The sequence below is a fragment of the Pinus tabuliformis genome, chromosome 1_2 (genome assembly GCF_031772625.1).
Source record: "Pinus tabuliformis cultivar Carrire ecotype Pingquan chromosome 1_2, CPIR1, whole genome shotgun sequence".
In the NCBI taxonomy this organism is placed as follows: domain Eukaryota; kingdom Viridiplantae; phylum Streptophyta; class Pinopsida; order Pinales; family Pinaceae; genus Pinus; species Pinus tabuliformis.
The window spans coordinates 319,926,988-319,950,703 of NC_142298.1; the positions used below are offsets into that span (position 1 = coordinate 319,926,988).

General features: G+C 37.6%; 1 protein-coding gene across 1 annotated transcript in view; it reads left to right on the forward strand.

Moving 5' to 3' along the window:
- The first annotated feature begins 1,605 nt into the window (after nt 1–1,605).
- The window catches only part of LOC149205659 (DNA oxidative demethylase ALKBH2-like), a 49,828-nt gene continuing 27,717 nt past the window's right edge, over nt 1,606–23,716 (forward strand). The window contains exon 1 of the mRNA XM_089393523.1: nt 1,606–1,922. Within this exon, the coding sequence (XP_089249649.1) occupies nt 1,728–1,922 (195 nt within the window). The 5' untranslated portion in view covers nt 1,606–1,727. The remainder of the gene's footprint in view (nt 1,923–23,716) is intronic.

The window sequence follows — 23,716 nt, forward strand, 5'->3', positions numbered from 1 at the left end:
ACGACGACAAAGGGATAATCTAGGTTCACAGTGCATTCAACGACGGTGGAGGAAATAGAGGGATTCAAAGAATTCGATAAAGGGACTACATTAGGGAATGAGTTGGAGTTCAAGGGGAGTATAGTGGGAATGGGGACAAGATTTTAGAAGAATTAGCGGAGATAGGGGTATAAGGGATGGGTATGGGTAGAACAAGATTTACAAAAGTTAACAAGGAGGAAGCAACCTCAATGCCATCGCACAATGACGACCAATTGAGGGAGGAAGGGTTAACATAAAACATAGAGGGAGGGGTGGCCACATTATTACGTGGATGATCAAGGTTGGGAACAACCAACAGAGGGGGCATAATCAAGGCTACAAGGAACCACAATGAAGGGGAGAGTCACCATCTAGATTATAGGAGAAAACATCAGGAGAGTTTAAAGAAATAGACACAAAACTTATGGGAGGATTACCATCACCAGATTTTGTGTGCAATCTAACATATATAGATTCACTGCTATATGATAGAGCATGGGGAGACAAACGAGAGGAAAAATCACAATCACAAATGCTTGGGAGAACGAATATTGATAAACCATGATATTGGCCCATGGTATTCTAAGAAAGCCTATTTAGAAGTTAATAATATCTATGGTAAAATGGGGTGAATATTCATGGTCAATGATCTTATTATATTGCAAGTATTAAATTTTTGTGTGTTTATTAATTAAATTTAAATATGACTATGGAATCATTGCCCCGCTCTCCAGCCCAATTTGGTAGAAATGTTGTAATGTAACGTTTAACATTTTAACTAAGTCAAATTACATAAAAAATAAATTAAATAAAAAAATAAATGTAATGTAATCTAAACATTCTAACTTGGTCAAAAAAAATATCCCTATAAAAATAAAAATAAAAATAAAATGACCCATAGTATTGAACTATGGTATTCATGTGGTAGAAATGTTGTAATGTAATGTTTAACATTGTGACTAAATCAAATTACATAAAAAGAAATTAAATAAAAAAATTAATGTAATGTAATCTAAACATTCTAACTTGGTAAAAAAAAATATCCCTATCAAAACAAAAATAAAAATAAAAATAAAATGATCCATAGTATTGAACCATGGTATTTCCGTGGAATGCAGCGTATTTAAAGGGGAAAATTAAAACAACATAGATCCATCATAACTCCGGATCTACAAAGCTCCCAAGAGATCAAATTATTTGTTATATTTTGATGTGATGTGTATATTATAATTTTCTCTTTGTTTATAATTTTATTAATAAAATCAAAATTTAAAAAATATTTAAAATAAATAAAATTTAAAAAATATTTTAAAATATAATATTTAAATATTACATCTAAAGCTCACGAAAAAAATCCTTCTTTCTAACACCTATTTAATTTCTAACTTAACCATAATTTAAAATATTATGGTAATTAAATTATTCCCACCCTTACGATAATTTAACATCCTTAACATACCATGCAAGCGAAATTATTGCCTTTTTAAGAGAATTTATATCAATTTAAATGAGTAATCGAGTAATCTATCGAACCAAAGAAAAGTGGAAAATTTGATGTATAAATCAACCTTTCCGTCTATATCACAGTGGTCGATTCTACGCGCATGTTCGCGGTTTCATATTCATTTCAAACAAAAGGCCTTCCGTTTAGGAGTCTGTGACGCGGGGTTTTGGCAGCGAAGGCAGTTGAAGTGGAGGCGGGAAGGATGAATTCCAGCAGCAAGAATAATACCAATAATAAAGAAGAGAAGACATGGATTGACCTGGGAAATGGATCCGAACTTGTGTACTTTCCACGTTTATTTCCTCATGCTCAGTCTTTAGAGTGGCTCAATTATCTGGATCAGCACATTCCATGGACAAGGCCTTGTCTCTTCATCTTCGGACGTACTTGTTCACAGGTTCATCAAATCAATCTCTGCCCAATTACACCTACTCATTTATTTCTTTCCGTTTCTCTCTCTCTTTTCTTTAAAACTGTTTGTAAATATGTGGCCTGTGTATGGATGAATGGAACCTGAAACTACAGAACTCATATGTGGTCTGTGTATGGATGAATGGAATCTGAAACTACAGAACTCCCGGTTATGGGAAGGTAATGCAGTTGAATACCAAATAATAATTTATAATTTTTTATGGTTTAAAATGTGTATAAATGTATAAATAAATTCTGAAAAACCATTAGACACAATTCCTTAAATTACATAATTAACACTAGCCAAAGAAATCTAAAAAAAGAGGCCAATACGTCGGCTATTAGTTAGACTAAGCTAATCAGAGCAGGGTATATTATAAGCCTTTCCAGTGATCCCCAATGCCCATCTGAATAGTCACTCGCATCCCTTCCTGTCTACACATCTGTGGCTCAAAGTGGCAGCTTCTGGTTGTTACCTTACGAAGCGCTATCTTCTTCGCTTTCATGGGCAAGATGGCTCTCTCCCAAGGGTGAAACGTGTCTCTGATGTGAAACAACCCACTTATCATCTAACCAAGCCCTCGTTGACATTGATCTCTGAGTGAGATTATTTTGATCGGAAGGAATAATTTGCATTGAGAAGGGAGGTCTTCTGGCAAAATATTACATTACAGATATGCAAATTAAAGTTAACGCTGCCCTTTGAATGCTTCAAAAGTAAGGTTAACGCTGCCCTTTGAATGCTTCAAAAGTAAGGTTACCGTTTATATGGCCAATAGCTTTGTGGGCTATGCTTCCTTTCTCTTGAATTCAAAAAGATCAAGGACGTTTCATTTCTCTTTGGTATGCTCAAAAGGTCATCCAGTAGTTAGCACTAATTGTTTGGTTGTATCTTCCTTTTCTCTGGCACTAACTCTAGTTAAAGCGTCTTATGTTATATACCTAGGGGGGATAATATGGGGTACCAAGGGAGGTACCCAAGGTAATAATGTAATAATGGGATGGGCCATAGTAATAAATAAGGTGGTTAACCCATGTCATGTAAGGGACCACAAGTAGTTAATAATAAGGTAATGGGCCCATGGTATTAGTTGATGGTATGAGGAAACCATGGTAATGATGCATGGTATTGTATGTATGAGGCCCCAAAACGTACAGATCTGATCTGCAAAGTCGCTGCCTCAGAAACCCTGCAAAAATGAAAAAAAAATTCTCCACGGTTTGCCCAAGAAAGTGCTCTGATACCACTTGTTGTAGCTCTGATACCAATTGTTGTGGATCTAACCCATAAATATTATAGATCTGATAGCTCTGATACCACTTGTTGTAGATCTAACCCAGAATATTATAGATCTGATATAAAAATATAAGATAATGCAAGTAAACCCAAAGATAATATGAAATGATTCTTTATAGATCAAACCCTTAAGGTAGGGCAACACCATACATTCACTCCTTAAGGAAGGAGAACACTCCACAAGCCATATGCCTGTTCATACAATAATACTTCTCTTCCTCTTCGTGTGGAGTCTCTAGCCTCTATATAGGCCTCATACATACAATACCATGCATCATTACCATGGTTTCCTCATACCATCAACTAATACCATGGGCCCATTACATTATTATTAACTACTTGTGGTCCCTTACATGACATGGGTTAACCACCTTATTTATTACTATGGCCCATCCCATTATTACATTATTACCTTGGGTACCTCCCTTGGTACCCCATATTATCCCCCCTAGGTATATAACATCTTATACAATGCTACTGTTGCAATCTTCAAATTTGATTCTTTTAACATTGCTGATATAACTTATTATATATTGATATGCCTACCTACGGTTGAGTTGAATCAGTTTTTCCATCTAAATGATTTGAAATGAGTCTACGATGATTTAAGGCCATCTCCTTTATCGCTAAATAGTTGAAGGCTCATCTACATTGCAAAATGTTGCCGGCATAGTTACCATATTTGCCTATGAGGGATCCAGGATCCAGGATCTGCATTTCCGCAGATCCTGATCCCAACCTGCTCAAGATACATTTCTTGTTTGTGTTAGACTTAACAAAGCACAACTGAAATAATAGAAACATACACAACACAAACAAAAAACCACACAAAACCATAACACAGAGATTTAATGTGGTTCACCCAACCAATTTGGGCTACATCCACTAGAACAGAGGCATCCGCAATCTTATTATTCAAAGGATATTACAACAAATCTAATAATTCACACATGCTCTCAGCTCTCCCCTATTTTCTCTACTTTCTCTACACACTCTTACAATCCTCTATGGGATTACATTTCTATATAGCTGGAGCATAAAACTGAATCATAAATTCCCTCACAACAAATATAGGATGCATTAACTTCTCCTCAAAAAATACTGGAGCTAATATAGCAACTAATCCTATTGTTGTCACAAACATGAGATTTTTCCCAAATTTAATAAAACAGAAAATCTCAACAATCTCCACCTTGACAACAATTAGCTTGATGCCTTGTTCATTTATTATTTTTATCTTTTCTGCAAGCCAAGAGAAGCCAGTCACCAATGCAGCTTCTCTAACAAAACTGGTTTCGTGAACATGTCTGCATAGTTTTCCTTTGTATGCACCTTTTCAAGAGAAACACCCCTTTCAGTGATAACCTGTCTTACAAAATGGTACTTGATTGGTATATGCTTTGATTTACTATGATAGGCTGGATTCTTAGCCAAGTGAATTGCACTTTGACTATCACAAAATAACTTGATGTTGTCCTGTAACCTCCCAAACTCACCAATCAAACCTTTTAACCAAACCGCTTCTTTGCAAGCATGTGAAACAGTGATGTATTCTGCTTCAGTAGTGGATAAAGCAACAATATTCTGTAGCTTTGACATCCAGCTAATAGCTCCACCTGCAAGAGTAAAGACATACCCTGAAGTTGACCTTCTCTTATCCAAATCACCTGCAAAATCGGAATCAACATATCCACAAACAAATTCACTACTTTTATTATAAGTGATACAATAATCACTTGTGCCTCTCAAATACCGAAGCACCCATTTCACTGCTGACCAGTGTTCTTTACCTGGATTTGCCATATACCTGCTGACAACCCCAACTGCATGTGAAATATCTGGTTGAGTACAAACCATCGGATACATCAAACATCCTACTACATTAGCATACGGAATTCGAGACATATATTCCTTTTCTTCATCTGTATTAGGACATAAACTGGAAGAAAGCTTAAAATGGGAAGCTAAAGGGACTGAAACAGGCTTCACATTGTTCATACCAAACCTCAAGAGTATTTTCTCAATATACTTCTGTTGTGATAGCCACAACTTACCATTGCTCCTGTCTTTAAAAATCTCCATGCCCAAAATTTGTCTTGCTGCTCCCAGATCTTTCATATCAAACGTCCTTGCCATCTGAGCCTTTAACCTGTTGATCTCCACTATGCTTTTGCTTGCTAAAAGCATATCATCAACATATAACACTAAGATAATGAACATGCCATCATTTAATTGCTTAAAATAAACACAATGATCATATTCACTTCTTATATATTTCTGACTCAACATGAAAGAATCAAACTTCTTGTACCATTGCCGAGGCGACTGCTTCAGGCCATACAATGATTTCTTGAGCCTGCAGACAAATTTCTTATTGCGATGCTGAACAAACCCTTTCGGTTGTTCCATATAAATTTCCTCATCTAAGTCTCCATGTAAAAATGCAGTCTTAACATCTAGTTGCTGCAATTCTAAATCAAGCAAAGCGACTAATGCTAACACAATTCTAATTGAAACTATTTTAACAACTGGTGAAAAAATCTCATGAAAGTCAATGCTTGCTTTCTGAGAAAAACCTTTTGCGACCAACCTCTCTTTGTACCTGTCCTCAGTATCATTCACACCTTGTTTCAACTTGAAAACCCATTTACATCCCACAGTTTTCCTGTCTTTCGGAAGTTCAACCAGATCCCAAGTGCCATTCTTGTGTAATGCCATCATCTCGTCTTTCATAGCTTCTTTCCACTTTTCACTTTTTGAACCTTCTACAGCTTCCTGATAACACAAAGGTTCATCATCGTTAGCGGTTAAAGCGACTGAAGTAACATAATCATCATACCTTTTAGGAGGACGTTTAATTCTCGTGGACCTCCTTAAAGATGTTTCTGGTACTTCCACAATTGGCTGACTACCATCTGTAGGAACTTCTTCATGATCAACATCTGAGACTTGTTCATGATCTACATCTGAACCCTGTTGATGATCTGATTCTGAAACCTGTTCATGACTAGTATCTGAACTATGGTCATCATTAGAAGTGCTTTCAAACTGAATGTGCTGAAAATTAGATACATCATCCTGTTTCAATCTATTATCTACATCTAACTGTACAAGAGAGGATTCATTAAACTTTACATCTCTGTTGATGATGATCTTGTGGGTAGTAGGATCCCACAATCTATATCCCTTTGTTCCATCACCATATCCAACAAAGATATACCTTTTTGACTTTGGATCTAATTTAGTTCGCTGATGTTTAGGCACTAGAGCATATGCATCACAACCAAACACTCTGAGTTTAGAATAATCACAAGGGTGACCTTTCCATACCTCTTGAGGAATCTTGCAACCTATCGCCGTGGATGGTGATCGATTTATCACATAACAAGCTGTAGCCACCGCTTTTGTCCACAATTCCTTCTGCAAACCGGCGTTACTCAGCATACTCCTTGCTCTCTCTAAAAGAGTCCTATTCATGCGTTCAACAACTCCATTTTGCTGAGGAGTATAAACAGTGGTCTTATGTCTCTCGATCCCTGCATCCTTGCAATAGTTTTCAAACTCCTTGGAAGTAAACTCACCACCATTGTCAGTTCTTAAACATTTTATAGTTCTACCAGTGATGTTTTCTACCAATGCTCTAAATTGTTTGAAAATTGTAAAAACATCAGACTTCCTTTTCAACATGTAGACCCACACTTTCCTAGAAAAATCATAAAAAAACGATACAAAATATGACGAACCACCATATGAAGTTGTAGGGGTTGGACCCCAAACATCTGAATGGATATAATCAAGTATTCCTTTACTAGTATGTTTGCCTGTTTTAAACTTTTGCTTACTTTGTTTTCCAAATAGACAATGTTTACAGAAATCTAACTTTCTAGACTTTAGATTCGGAAGTAACTTGCGATCAGCCAAAATTTTTAACCCTCTTTCGCTCATATGGCCCAACCTTTGATGCCATAAGCGAATGGAACTACTGTCATGTTCAGACACCGTAGACACATGATCTGACCCTGTTCTTCCTTCTAACTGAAATAGATTTCCTATCTTCTTAGCTTTCATTACTAGTAAAATACCTTTGTAAATTCTCATTACTCCACTTAGAATTTCAGTTTTATATCCATTTGTGTCAAGTGCTCCTAGTGAAATTAGATTTTTCCTTAAATCTGGTACATGTCTTACATCAGTTAACATTTTGGTTGTCCCATCAAACATTTGCAGCTGTATACTCCCTATTCCCACAATGTTACATGTGACATCATTACCCATGTACACGACTCCATCATTAATTGATCTATACATCTTAAACCATTCTCTATGAATACACATGTGGTTTGATGCACCAGAATCTAATAGCCAATGTTGATCATGATTTGACAAATTAACTGATAACACTTCATCACTCATACCTGAACCAGATGCCGAACTTGTATCTATTGTGTTTGCTTCTTGCTTCGCTGTCAAAGAGTCTTCTTTGGATGCTTGTTGTCTCTTCCAACAGTCCTTCTTCAAATGTCTCGATTTGCCACAAAACCAGCACTTTACCTTACTCTTCTTCCTTTTCAATTTTGATCGTGAGTCGCTGTGCTTACCAGAGCGTCTTTCTCTCGAACGACCTCTGGCCATCATTGCTTCTGATGTAGAGGTGTCGGCATTTGACCTCTTCCTTGTCTCTCCGGACAACAAAGCTCCAACAATATCATCAAATTCAAGGGTTTCTGATATACTTAGACTGATAGAAGTAGCAAAATGACCCCATGACTCGAGCAACGAGCACAATAAAGTTATAGTTTATCTTCTGATTCAAATTTTACTTCTATACTTTCTAATTGCACCATGAGAGTATTAAAGACATTCAAATGATCAGTAATAGCTGTACCTTCCTTCATACGCAGACTGTACAATTGTCGCTTCAGAACATGTACAACTTCTCCAGATTTGTCCACAAACCAGCAGCAGTTTTCTCTGACACGATGTTAAACAAAACATCATCCGCCAAACACAGTCGAATACCGCTCAGAGCTCTTCCATCCAATTCATTCCATTCATCATCTGTCATGGGGTAAGGCTGTTTGGATCTTCCCAACAGCGCCTTCGCCACGCCTTATTGCACAAGCAGATCGTGCATCTTCACTTTCCAGATCTCGAAGTTATTTTTGCTATTAAACTCGATCTCAAAACGAGCACTTTGAGTTTTTGCCATGTTGTATCAAACAAACAATCTCCAGTTCCGAATAAAAAAATGCCTTTGTCGTACCATGTAATCACAATTTTAAAAGAAAAAACCAAAATTGCAAGTTTACCAGAGGGAAAATCTGCTGGGCGCTCCAGGACAGTGGAAAAACCGCGCCTAAAACACATTCACTGCCTGGCGCTCCGCTGATAGCCGATCAACCGTGCCAGAGCAAAATCTGTTTAAGTGTCGCAAAATTGGCTCGCTTAATCCCGTTGATTCCGCGCCAATCTGAATATTGGATCTCTAGCGTGAGTATCAAACTCGGATCCGCGCCAATTGGCGCGTCTGTTCAAAAAATAAAACGCGCCAACCCGTTCATTGCCAAATTGGCGCGACTGTCTCTGCTAAAACCGCGCTAATCGTTGACACTCCACCTTCAGCCGATCTCTCACGCGCACCAGCTCCACAACCAGAGACTTGTAGGTGATGGGCCCTCCACGCTCCGCTGCGCCGCTCTGATACCACTTGTTAGACTTAACAAAGCGTAGCTGAAATAATAGAAACATACACAGCACAAACAAAAAACCACACAAAACCATAACACAAAGATTTAACGTGGTTCACCCAACCAATCTGGCCTACGTCCACCAGAACAGAGGCATCGACAATCTTATTATTCAAAGGAGATTACAACAAATCTAATAATTCACACATGCTCTCAGCTCTCCCCTATTTTCTCTACTTTCTCTACACACTCTTACAATCCTCTACGGGATTACATTTCTATATCGCTAGAGCATAAAATTGAATCATAAATTTCCTCACAACAAATATAGGATGCATTAACTCCTCCTCAAAAAATACTGGAGCTAATATAGCAACTAATCCTATTGTTGTCACAAACATGAGATTTTTCCCAAATTTAATAAAACAGAAAATCTCAACAGTTTGGAATCACCGGATGATCTACTCCAGATCTGTTTTTGGCTTGCCAGAAATGTCCGTTGTCAAGCAAGCAGATTCCCAAAAAAAAACTATTTTTTAGAAAACATATAAAAGCATAAAGCAGAAAAAATATAAAGGTCAAATTATGCGGCCTTAAAATCCTAATGTTTGCCTATGAAATGACCTTTCATTTTAAAGCACACCATTTGAAGTTTTTTTTAATAGTAGTGTACATTTATGAGTTTGTGAGAGTGATTTGGAGCAAGATATATTTGAAGATATTGTTATATATGTTGTTTCCTCGTATCTAAATCTTGACTTTTCAAAATCTGTATTTGTTTCCATTAGACTTAGCTTAGCAGTTACTTCTTCTGCTACTCGAAAGTGCAACAGCACGAAACTTTTCTTTGTTTTTAGATCACAAAAATATTATTTGTGTTGGATTCTTTTATTTTTCCCAGCTTATATGAGTTGTAGTATCTATTAAATTAAATTTGCTAGTGGCATAGTGAACTGTCAGAATCTATCAGGAAAAACAACAAATGGGGCCAGAGGGACTTGTAATGGTTCTATTAGAATATTATGCGTATTAAAAATCCATTTCTCTCAGGTCCAAAAAGATATGCGTTGGATATAAATGAAAGTAGATTCACAATTTAAAGTCATAATGGATTACAGGGCATCAAATCACATCATAATCCAATTCATTCAAATGAAGACAACTAATATTTACATCGCAATAGACATAGATTCGTCATTCTACTCTACAATGTACATAAAGTTAGAATCATAATAGTGTCCAAACTGTGTTATATATGTGGAAGTCAGCTTACAGATTCATGAACATAGTGCCAAGTGATAACAAAATTAAATGATAAACCTACCAAACACTGGGCACTGGAAAAGTCGTATTAGGATGTAGACTGGTGATCGAATTCATCCAAAATTATGTCATGTCTTGTTTCATTTGTTGCCATTGGTGGAGTGCTCACCGAGCTAGAGCCAGAGCCATCAAGTTAATATTGATCACCACTGTTTAGTTCATAAATATCTCCTTGCATTCTACTTGAAAACCTCTTAAAGTAAGGTCATTGTCACTGTCATTTTGCCATTCACCACAATTTCACATTCTAGTGGGTCCAACCAGTGTTCCGTGGGGATTCAGGATGCGTACCCCTAGGGTGGGGTGCGTGCTCCCCACCCATGCACTCGGGATGGGGGAAGCCCGGGGAAACGTTTTCCCATGCTCCCCTTTTGGGGAAACTCAGGGAGACACAGGGGAAATGTTTTCCCAAAAGGGGTGCTTGTGGGCACCCCCCCTCAAAAAGAGCTGGGCGTCCCCCTTGAATTTTGCTTGCAAACAATAATTTATAAGTGGAGAAGCCTAATATTCAACCCTAGGGCCCTATTAATGCAATGTAATAATGTCCTTTTACTTGAAATTTTAACATTACCATTAATTGACTCAAGTTGTTTGAGAGTGGTTCTGACCTCATTGGATTTCATATGGAGAAATTAGAATTTTAGATCCCACTCAAAATCCAATAGACTTAACAATTTTCAAGATTTCAAGATTTGGGGGATTGCAACATTTCCATTGGATTCTATCATGTATGAGGGTATGGAACTAGCATTTAATCAAGAGCACCAAGCCCTCTATGTACCTCGATGTTGGTGGCATTGATTATTGAACTCCTTTGTCATGACCCTAGTAAAATTGTACCTATCACTCAAACAAAATCTCGACTTGACATGTTAAGCTTTTTCTATCTTATTTTAATGCTTAGAGGGTGATATTGATGATGAGGATCCCAATATACACAATGATTTTGATGATATGTAGGTATTTGTTGTAGCATGAATTTTTTTGGACTATAGAAGCCATTTAGAGCCTCTTTGTTGATGTATTTTTGGTTCAAATATGGATTGCACTTGGTACTATTTTGGTTATATGCACCCTTGCCCTATATATGAGAAACTTTCCATATTTGTGAATAATGGTTTAGATTCATATGGATGGATGAACATGAATATTAAGTATATGTTTTTTCAAAATTTGAATATTTATGTATTTTTTGGTTGACCAATTTTTTGGTCCATTTTTTTTCTAGTTCCCAATTTTGGGGTCAACCGGTTCGATAACCAGTCTAGTTTTGATAACATTGATTCATTGTCCATTGTTCATTTTTAGTTTTAAATTTTGAGTCCTGAGTCCAGGTACTGATGACCTTAGACCAAGTCTTTGACTCATCACTTTTTACTATTTTTGTATTTGAGTAATATCAATTTACTATTCCAGTCTTTTGACTTTAATTTCTACTATTTTGCTTAGTACTTATCAGATTCTAAAATAATGAATGATGAATTTAAATCATTGTATACAATATTTTACTATTTCTATCTTGTTGAATCATTTATGATTTATGAATCAATGTATTCGTTATTGAATTTAAATCATGTTTATAATACACACAAACACACACAGACGTCGATGTCCCCCCTAAATTTCCCTAAAATTTGGGGGTGCTCCCACATGCCCCCCTGTGCGTCTCCCTTTTCCCGCGTCCCCCCAACTTGGAAACTTGGTGGAACATTGGGTCCAACTAAGCAATCTAGCTATTGTTGAAATAAAAGGTGAACATGTCATCGAGCATTCATTGAATCTTGTGCCTTTTGTGAGGTAAGGTGATTCCAATTGACAAATTAGATGAATGCATATTGATTCCATCTCGCACATTTGCTGATGAACTAGTGACCTATTCGTGTGAAGAAAAGAATTCAATATTTTTGTTGAAATTTAATAATAAAAAACTTCAAGCCTGAAATATAAAGAAAATCAAATTTTTAGATTTAAAATTTACGAATCCTTTTAAGGCTACTTGGAAAAACAAGCAAGTAGCCAACCAATGAAGCAAACAAATCCTTGCTCCATGCTGGTCCTCGAAGTCTACAAGACTTAGTTGAGTTTGTTGTATGCACACTACTCATTTGCAAGTTGATCCTATGTTAATTTTAGTTAACAATGGTATGTTCTATGCTTAGCACAATTTACTTCAATGTTCCTTAGCAGCCCAATAAAAATTTCCAATTTCCAATAGCAATCACAATAATCACATTGACAATAAAAGCAGATAGAACATAAAACAAATTGAAGAAGACACGCCAGGACAAGACGACACCAGATTTGGCGGATGCCACGGAAAAACCCCAATGTGGGGAAAACCTTTTGATCAATTTTTCTTATTATCAAATCAAAAGTTCAGCAGAGAGAGAGTACAAAAGTCAAATTGACTTGCCCAATACAAAGTCAAAAAACTCTGTAAATTTCCGCCGTCAACTGCAGTCAAACTTTAGCCCTAACCAGACAGTCAACATTGATCAAACAACAACAAATCATCCTCAAAGCAACTCAATCTTCCTTGGTCAAACTTGGCCTGATCAGGAGGATGAATTTAGCCCAAAACAACTTGGTCAAACTCAATCAAAGGAGAGAAAATTGTTGTAATTTTTTGCGGTCAAATAATAGTAAACCCTGAAGTCAACGCAGGTTAAACAACCCATAATTTCTTGTTTTTTGTGCCCAACAATGTGGCCTAGAAAAATCAAACCTTTGACCCTCAAAACACAGTCAAACTTGGTCAGCAACCCCTCAGTCAACGTTGGTCAAACTTGTCTCTAAAGTTTGAAATTTCGACCTATAATTTTGCCCAGAAAATCGTCCTCCTTGCCACACGTGTGAGAGAGAGAGAGAGGTTGCCCAATAGCTGTACGAACCAATCTGATGAAGAGAGAGAAGAATGTGTGAGTGATGAATGTGCAAAATGAGGAGTGAGGTCTCTTGTATTTATACAATTCGTTGTGGGTGAAGAGACACATCCATTGGGCTTCATGAGCCTACATGATTATGAGGCCGACCTGAGCAATTTGCACATGAGTGGGCATAAATTCAAATCACACTTTTGCTTGTCCAAATGAGATAATCTTTATATCAATCTTGGACCTTTCGAAAAGAGGAATCCAATGCAATCATCATCTCCATCAAATGAGCTATCCCAAGGTGGAATTTGGCCTTAGTTGCCAATTTTAACACTCCCTGTCAACTAGGGAGAATTCCACTTGCCAATCCATCTGTCGTCATCATGCCATCCTGTCGTCATGTACCATCTCTGTCATCTCATCTCTGCTATGTTGAACTGATGTAATAATGAAGAAAAATCGATCGAGAGTGAGTCGCAAGATCTTACCACTGTTCACTGACAAAAGTCAACCCAAAGGTAGAACCTCAAATGATCCTAGATCAAGTTGTTGAACACCATGCATCCTAGACATAAAGAGTACGATAGTACACGATGCGTCCATCGGTAATACTATGGTCCCTATCCACGTTTCCCAACTCATTGGCCAGATGAGTGATACTTCCCATGAGTCCCAGACTACATGGGTAGGATGTATGCTGGGGCATCAACAGGAGAAGGTGAACCACTCATCCTGCTCATATGCCATAGGAGAAGGTGAACCACTCATCTGATGCATAGGTCCTTCGTAAGGGAAGGTGAACCACTCACCCAACACACGTGTGTAGTAGGGGAAGGTGAACCACTCACCCTACATGCATGTCACCATGGGGTATCACAGGGGAAGCTGAACCACTCACCCTGTACACAACGCACCACATAGGGGAAGGTGAACCACTCACCCTATGGTCGCTCATAGCTCCAAGAAGTACCCCAAGCCCCTAAGAGCTCCCAGAGCTCAGTGTCCAACTCAAGTGGGACCCTCATGGGAGTGTCTTTCCATGACTCCAAGTCTTTCTCGAAAGGTTAAGAATTTGACCTTCCCCAAAGACTTCGCGAGGATATCTGCAACTTGCTCGTCAGTTCTGAAGTGTTGGAGCCTTATCGCTCTTCATTGTACCATATCCCGGATAAAGTGGTACCTGGTATCGATGTGCTTTGAGTGGTCGTGGAACATGAGATTCTTTGAAAGGCGAATCCCACTCTGGTTGTCACAGAAAATCACAGAGGTATCCAACACGTGCTCAAATAGCTCACTGAAGAGCTTCCTCAACCAAACAACTTCACAACAGGCCATACAAGCTGCAATGTATTCGGCCTCGTTGGTGCTTAGTTCAACCAATTTCTTCTTCCTGCTCATCCAAGAAATTGAAGCAGATCCTAATGAGAAGAAACATCCAGACGTGCTCTTACGATCCACCACACTGCCAGCCCAATCAACATTTATATATCCATGCAACCTCAAATTCCTGACAGTGTATCTCAGTCCATAATAGATTGTGTCTTGGAGATATCTCAAGAGATTCTTAGCAGCAATCCAATGTATGTGATGAGGCTCGACCATAAATTGACTCAACGTGTTCACAACGAAGCATATATCAGGACAAGAGTTTACCAAGAACATCAGGGCCCCCACAAGTTGTCTATATTCAAAAGGGTTCACCAATTCGGGCCCAACAACACTTCCACATAGCTTCTTGAAGTTGAGTTCTATTGGATTAGACACGAACTTGCAATCCACCATCCCACGTCTCTCAAGCAACTTCACATTGTATTTTCCTTGAGAAAAGAAAATCTCACTTGGCTTTTTCCAGACCTCCAGGCCGAGGAAGTAGTGCATCAGTCCTAGGTCCTTCATCTCTCACTCAAAAGCCAACTCCCTCTTGCATTGATAAATGAGAGGGTCCGCACCTGTCAAAAAGAGATCATCCACATAAAGGACCATAATGAGAGGCCTGTCATTCTCAACCTTGAAATATAGGTTAGGGTCAACATCGCTCCTTGTAAATCCCAACTTCATAAGATAGCTATCAATCCTCTCAATCCAAGCCCTGGGGGCTTGCTTCAACCCATAGAGTGCTTTCTTCAACCTGCATACGTGTCCTTCGATCCTGTACTTTGAACCCCTCATGTTGTTCCAAGTAAACTTCTTCCTTAAGTAAACCAGGCAAGAAAGCATTCGTAACATCCATATGGTGTAAGCTCCATCCTTGAGAGGTAGCAAGAGCAATAATTGAACAGAATGTGGTATATCGTGCAACTAGTGGAAATATCTCATCATAGTCCACTCCTTCCTTTTGAGAGAAGCCTCGAGCAACGAACCTGACCTTGTATTTTTCAACACTCCCATCAACTCCATGTTTGATTTTGTAAAGCCATTTAGACGTGATCACAGACTTGTCCTTGGGTATAGGAACCGCATCCTAGACATCATTCTTCATGATGAATTCGTACTCCTCATTCATCTCATCCTTCCATGGTGTTTCACGGCTTCTTTGAACGTACAAGGCTCAAATTGAACAATGGTACTCATGAAGGTATCCTTGATACTTGGTGGGCTTCTTACTTTCACGAAATGTCCCTCTTGGAGCAATATGCTTTTCAACATCTTTGAGAGTGTCTTTGAGCCACAATGGTCTTTTCTTTGAGGTAGAGGGATGACTAAGAGGTGGATCAATGGTATCCATCAGACCTTCAACATCGGGCATAGGCTCATCGGACGAAGGTTCTTCCTACTTTCTTGTAGCATCATCATTTTCTTTTCCTGGAATGGGGAGATCTCTGGCTTTCCCAAGAGTATTGTCTTCATCGAATGTAACATCATGGCTTACTTCCACATCTCGTTGACCAGGCACATAGATTCTATATGCCTTTGAGTTTTCACTGTAGCCCACAAAAGTTCCTTTCTTCCTACATGCTCCCAACTTGTTTCTCTTCTCTTTAGGCACATGAAAATATACAGGACAACCAAATATTCTAAAATGAGAAACATCAGGTTTCTTACCAGTGAAAACTTCTTCGGGTGTCTTGAAATTCAATGCTTGATGTGGACACCTGTTTTGAACATATACGACAGTATTTGCAGCTTCTCCCCATAAGAATTTCGGTAGACCTAGATCATGAAGCATGGCATGAGTGGCTTCCATGATCGTTTGATTCTTTCTTTGAACAACTCCATTTTGCTTCAGCAACTCCATTTTGCTCAACAGTGTATGCAACGATTGTCTCCCTCTTAATGCCAAATTCTCTACAATAGTCATTGAATTCATTTGATTCATATTCGGTCCCACTGTCGGTCCTCAATATTTTGATCTTCTTCCCTGTTTGATTCTCCACCAAGGCTTTGAACGCATGGAACCATCTGAATACTTCATATTTCTTCAAGAAATACATCCATGTTTTGCGAGAAAAGTCATCCACAAAGATAGCATAATATAAGTATCCTCCTAATGATGTTACGAGCAACATACTAGATAGGTCAGAATGGACTAGTTGAAGAATATCAGAAGTTTGACTTTCACTTGAGGGGAATGGTCCCCTTGTAAGTTTCCTAACTGCACAACCCTGACAAACAAGGTAAGGCTTTGTAGTGAAGGTGGGCAAATCTGCGGTGCCATAATTTGGATTGAAGGGAAGTGTTGCAGGACATGGCTCCTAAAGGATTTCCTCCAACTTGATAAAGACCATCAACCCTAAATCCAAGCGTAAATGCATCTTTAGGGTTTCTTTGTCAAAGACGTACCTTTCCATCAACGAATGCTACCTTGAAGCCTTTATCTTCCATTGCAGAAATAGATACTAGGTTCTTCTTCAAATTGGGCACATACAATACTTCTTGTAGATGAATGGTTTGACCTTGATTCAAGTGAAGAGTGACGGTACCTATTCCTTTCACGGGATAGGTGGCATTATCTCCAAGTATGATTTGCAAGTTAGTCTTCTTTTCAACCAAATTCGAGAGGGCCTCTTTGTACCCAGTGAAGTGCCTTGAGGCTCCATTATCAATCAACTAACGATTTAGTGTATCTGGAGGAGAGGTAGTAGATAAAGCGGAAATAAGATAAAATTCATTTTGTTTTTCTACAACATTACTTTCCTCATACTTGGAATTTCTTGATCTTTTGGGAGGACGACCATTTCCATATCGAATAGCGGGAGCATTCCTCTTTCCTTTGTTGTTGAACTTGTTGTTCCTTTGATTGCCATTGCCTTTGCAGTTGTTGTTGCCATCTTCCCTTGGAGTATCCTTCTTGTGAGGACACTCTCTAGCATAGTAGCCAAACCTGTTGCAATTGTAGCATCTTACTTTTCTTCCTTCTTTGAATCCCAACTTAAATCCCTGACCTTGTTTCCTTGGACCAACGTTGTTCTTCCTCTTAGCATGAGCAAAGAAAGCAGTAGGATCATTTCCATTTGAGGGCTTATCCCTCTCCATCATCCTTATTTCTTCTTGAGTGTATCTAGCCAATAATTCATCGAAGCTCGGAATCCTGTCGTTGTTGATGATGGTGGTGTTAAACACATCCCATGCTCTTGTAAGACCTCCAAGTGCAATAAGAGTGAGCTCCCTATCAGCAACAACTTCTCCAATAGATAGAAGATCATTATTGATTTTGGTAATCCTCATAAAGTAGGATTGGATGGACTCCCCTCTATCCATCTTGATGTCTTTCAACTTGTTCTTGAGATTGAGGATTTCATTTGCATTGTTTACTTCGAACATCCCAACCAGCTTATCATACATCTCCTTAGATGTTTCCAAATAAGAAATATAGGCAACCAAAGGCTTGTGAATGGAATCTACAATAATTATCTTGGCTTTGACCTCACCTTTCTTGTACTTTGATTTTTGCAGCAACAGGTGCATTTGAAAGAGGCTCCACCACTTTCCCCTTTGTATAGTCCATAACATCATTCTTTTCCAAAGTCAAATCCAAAGTCATCTTCGATGCATGATAGTTAGATTTGTCCTTCAGCTTGTCCTTGGATTTGAAGTATGATGTAGTCGTCATTGAAGCTAGAACAATATTCTTGTCCATCAACTTTCCCTAGTGATTTCTTTTCTCACTCTTGCTTGGGCTTTGTGTTCACATGGGCTTTGATACTATGTTAATTTTAGTTAACAATGGTATGTTCTATGCTTAGCACAATTTACTTCAATGTTCCTTAGCAACCCAATAACAATTTCCAATAGCAATCACAATAATCACATTGACAGTAAAAGCAGATAGAACATAAAACAAACTGCAGAAGACAAGCGAAGACAAGATGACACCAAATTTGGTGGATGCCAAGGAAAAATCCCAATGTGGGGAAACCCTTTGATAAATCAAAAGTTCAACTAAGAGAGAGAGTACAGAAGTAAAATTGACTTACCCAATACAAAGTCAAAACAACCTTGTAAATTTATGCAGTCAAACTTCAACCCTAACCAGAAAGTCAACGTTGGTCAAAACAATAGCGAATCGTCCACAAAGCAACTTGGTCTTCCTTGGTCAAACTCGGCTTGATCAGGAGGATGAATTTAGCCCAAAACAACTTGGTCAAACTTAGTCAAAGGAGAGAAAACTGCTGTAATTTTATGAAGTCAAATAATAGTCAACCTTGAAGTCAACGTAGGTCAAACAACCCAGAATTTCTCGGTTTTGTGCCCAACAATGCGGCCTAGAAAAATCAAACCTTTGACTTTCAAAAACACAGTCAAACTTGGTTATTAACCCCTCGGTCAACGTTGGTCAAACTTGTCTCTGAAGTCTTAAATTTCGGCCTGTAATTCTGCCCAGAAAATCGTCCTCCTTGCCACACGTGTGAGAGAGAGGCTTCCCAATAGCTGTACGAACCAATTTGCTAGAGAGAGAGAAGAATGTGTGAGTGATGAATGTGCAAAATGAGGAGTGGGGTCTCTTGTATTTATACAATTCGTTGTGGGTGAAGAGACATCCATTGGGCTTCTTGAACCTACATGATGATGGGGCCGACCTGAACAATTTGCACATGAGTGGGCATAAATTCAAAATCACACTTCTGCTTGTTCGAATGAGATGATCTTTATATCAATCTTGGACCTCTCGAAAAAAGGAATCCAATGCAATCATCATCTCCATGAAATGAGCTATCTCAAGGTCGAATTTGGCCCTAATTGCCAATTTTAACACCCTATAATTTTGAAGATTCCCCAAATCCACACTTGTTGTAAAGTTGGTTCAATTTAGCATGACCTTTACATCATATTTTGGTTTCTTATTAAATCGTTTTGGATTTAGTAGAAATGCCATTGTTTGAATAACGTTGTGAAGTATCTGACCTTTGCAAACTAAGATTCTACTATTCATCCCCACTGTTTGGGTCAATTCTAGAACTCTTACTGAGCAAGATGTTGAAGCTTCTCCCTCATTTGATTTATGCCCTCCTAAACATCCAAACCATGATTGGTCACCATCAAATATATAAAGGATTCCCACTATAGGATTAATTATGGTTATTGTATCCTCTACTCTCTATATGAGTAATTGATGATAAGGTCCCTTAGGATACTTGTAAAAGTCTTTTGTCCAATGTTGCACTTATTGTGATATTATTAGAATGATCACGACAGTTGCCAAAACCAACTTCAACTATAATATCGGCAGTAATTATCGCGATAATTTGCCCTTTTGAAATTTCCTTCGTCTTTCATTTTCTTCCTTTTACTTAAATTTTTAACATTATCATTAATTGACTTGGGATTTTTGAGAGTTGTTCTGACCTTATTGGATTGCATATGGAGAAATTAGAAATTTAGATCCCACTCAAAATCCAATAGATTTAATAGTTTTGAGGATTTTAGGATTGGTGAGGTTGAAACATTTCTACTACATTCTGTGATGTATGAGGGTATGGAACTAACATTTAATCAAGATCACTAAGCCCTATATGTACCTTGATGTTGGTGGCATTGATTGTTGACTCCTTGTAAAAATGTACACTTCACTCAATTATTCATGGCCTTAGTAAAAATGTACACTTCACTCAAGCAAAATCATTGATTAAGATGTTAAGTTTTTTCTATCTTATTTTAATGCTTAGAGGGTGATCTTGATGAGAAGGATCCCAATATAGGCAATGATTTTGATGTTATGTAGCTATTTGTTGTAGCATGATTTTGTTTGGATTTCAGAGGCCATCTCTATTGATCTATTTTGATTCAATTGGTGATATTTTGGTTATATGCACCCTTGCTATATACATGAGAAATTTTGCATATTTGTGTATAATAATTTGGATTCATATGGATGCACATGAATTATATGTTCTTTTCAAAATTTGAATTTTTATGTATTTTTTGGTCGATCAAATCTTTTGGTCCAGTTCCGCCAACATTGTTGAGGATGTTATGACCATTTTCCATCAAGCAAAGAAGGGGAAATTCGTTGTTTTCATTGCCATGATTCATCTCATGAGATACATTTTTGTTTTGTTTTGATATGATTTTGTATCATTCTGTTAGATCTTATGACTTAGGACAAATATCATATTTCAATTTTGATGTTTGATGTATCACTTGACATCTTATATATCGATTTTATTTCATATTTATGTAGCAATGTGTTCGTTTGATGTTGATGTTGTTTCAAAAGTAAAAAAAATGAGAAAAAATGATTATTTTTGTATTTTTTAAAATTCCTTGATAATTTTTGGTATTTTCCTCGATATTGCCGATAATTCAAATTTTCGGCACGATGATAAATTGCCAATAACAATAAATGTAACATTGCTTTTGATACTTTTTGCACCCTTTGGGGTAAAAACAAGAAAAAATGCCTTTTTGCGAAAATAAAATTTGGAGTAAAAAGTCAAAAAAATGGCTTAGTTATTTTATCTTAAGGTAAAATTTTTTAGTTAGGGGAATAGTTATTTTTCAAAGGTCAGTAAATATATTGTCTGAAAGCAATTTTTTTTCTTAGATCTCATTTTGGGATCCATAAATATAGATGTGGGTGATATTTGACCTAGTTACCAATTCCCACAATCCCATTGATATGAAGCTTACAAGTCATAAATTCTACCTAAGTGTGACTTGGGATGGATTATTAAAAGTGACGAGGACAAGGAATCCAAAAATGATGGTAAGAAGGAAAAATGGCGTAATTGCCATATGAAGCTCGAGGTTTCATAGGCATCCATGTGTCAGATGAGTTACATTTTTTTATTATTTAAAAGGAGGAAACTCCTAAATTTGCAATGGGCACTCTAGAGAGGGTATTCTCCAAACTAATGAGGCATATGTTATTCAGTGGAACAACAAATTGACATTTGGACTTGTAGGAGTTTGATTGCATTGATTATTGCTTGGCTTCATGAAAGGGGATTACTGGATGATTCAAACTGTTCTCTAAAATCCACTTGCTCTATGTGAGGTCTTTTCTTCCACTCACTGCTTTATGAGGAATTTACATAGTAGTAATTCTTCTAGTATAAATTTTGATAGCTTTTGTAATGCATTGATTGAGGAAAAAATAAGTTGTGAATTTGGGTAAGATTGGCTTCAAGCCAAAGGCTCATGTAGCCAAAGGGAAACAACAACAAAAGCATTTTACGAGGTGTCGTAAGAGTCCAAGAGAAGATATAATAAGAAGGAAACAAGTTTGGAAAGAAACCTTGTGAGCGTTGTGGCAAACTATGACATTTTGAATTTAAATATCATGAGGAGCTTGTGGACCATACTAAACAATTTGAAAAGGAACATAAGCAACATATTTATTCTTTATTTGATGGCAAATCCTTTTTTGCAACAACTTCGTCTACTTTGCATGCTTATATTTATTCTAGTGATGAGATTGTAGATTAAAGTTATACTCATGACATGGCTATGGATGCTTCACTCTTTTTTTTCCCTAGTTAATGACAAAAAATATGATTAGAAAAGTTTATATTGGTGATAATATTGCACAATATATTTATAGTATTGAAAAATTTGAAGTTGAAAATGGCATCGTCAATGATATTTATCATTTTCTACATCTTGGTGCTAAGAAATGCACTCTCCATTTACCAGATGATCCAAACTAGGTGGAAAGTTGGATTTTGGCCTAACAAATTTGTTGTGTAAGACTAAGTGTAATGGTTTGGCTTCTAGTGTTCTTGTTGAAGATGAGAAACTTTACAAATTTTCAAGTTTGTTTAATCTATGCCAAAGTTTTTATGACCTTGTTCACACTAATGATGTGAGCCCATTTATGGCATGAAAGACTAGGTCACTTGAATTTCAGAAGTTTGCAACTTACGGACAGGTTGAAGATGGATCATGGGTTACATGTTATGGCTCCCAAGGATGGAGTATGTGAAGGATGTGTCCTTGACAAGTAGCATAGAAAGAAATTTGATTGGGTAAAATCAAGATGTACAATGACTCAATTATGGATTATTCATAGTGACTTGTGGTCCAATGCACATTTCATTCCATGGGCTACAAAAACAACATTGCCTCAAGTGGGCTACAAAAACTCTCAAAGGCAAAAGGTTTTGATGTAAGTGATGTTTTGGACACTCCAAATGGTTAGAAACAACAATGTAGATTCACTTCTATATCAAGAGTCATAACATTCAATGCTTAGTCCTATGAAGAAGCTTATGGAAAGTGAGAGTGGGAAGATGCTATGGCTAATGATTATAAGTCATACTTGGGAAATGGTACCTCTTCCATTGCGGAGGTGAATTGGTCTACAAAACTAGGTTTTGTTTGGATGGTAGTCTTGAGAAGCATAAAGCCCAGTTGGTTTCTTTGGGATTCTCTTAGAACAAAGGTATTAACTACATTGAGACTTTAGTTTCTATTGCCAAAATGGATACCATTTATATGGTAATTTCACATGCTTCTATTTTTCATCAAGAGATTTAGTGGATGGGTGTGAAGTTTTCTTTTCTCAATTGGTATCTTCATCGGGAAATTAAGCAGATGGATATGAAGTTTTGTTGAGGTTGGTACTTCTAAACTTGTAAGTTGAAGAAGTCTCTTTATGGGCTAAAACAAGCTCCTCGGGCCTTGTTGTCTCAAAATCTAACAGGGCTTGTGAGGGGAGCTCACAAGACAAAAGCTAGACCAAGTGACAACACTACGAGGTGTGGCCCTCTGTTACCACAACCACTACCTCTTGCTTTTTAGTGGATTTGCACCACAAGGGAGGCTTCCCTATGTTAGGTCATCTGAGGGATATACCAAGTCCAAGGGTTGGAGGTGACGAGGATAGGCCAAGGAGAGATGCTCTACTTAAGAACATGGCTCAACTAGCTTAAACAAGGCAATGTGTTCTCTCCAGAAACCCTAATTAGGGCACAATATGGGATAGGGTTTTAGAATAAGCAAGGTCAACAGGCTTATCTAGGATCACAAGGCCAAGAAAAGGCTTGGACTAGATGAAAATGATTAATTTGTGGCACAAGTCTTCAACAAGCCCTAAGTTGAAGCCTAGGGCAAGACTAGGGTTTTAGCTAGGGCAAAAATTATCTAGGGAAAAGGATGTTAGCCGTAGAATGGAAGAATTAGCCACAGGAAGAGGTTGATTTTGAGGCAATGACTTGACTAT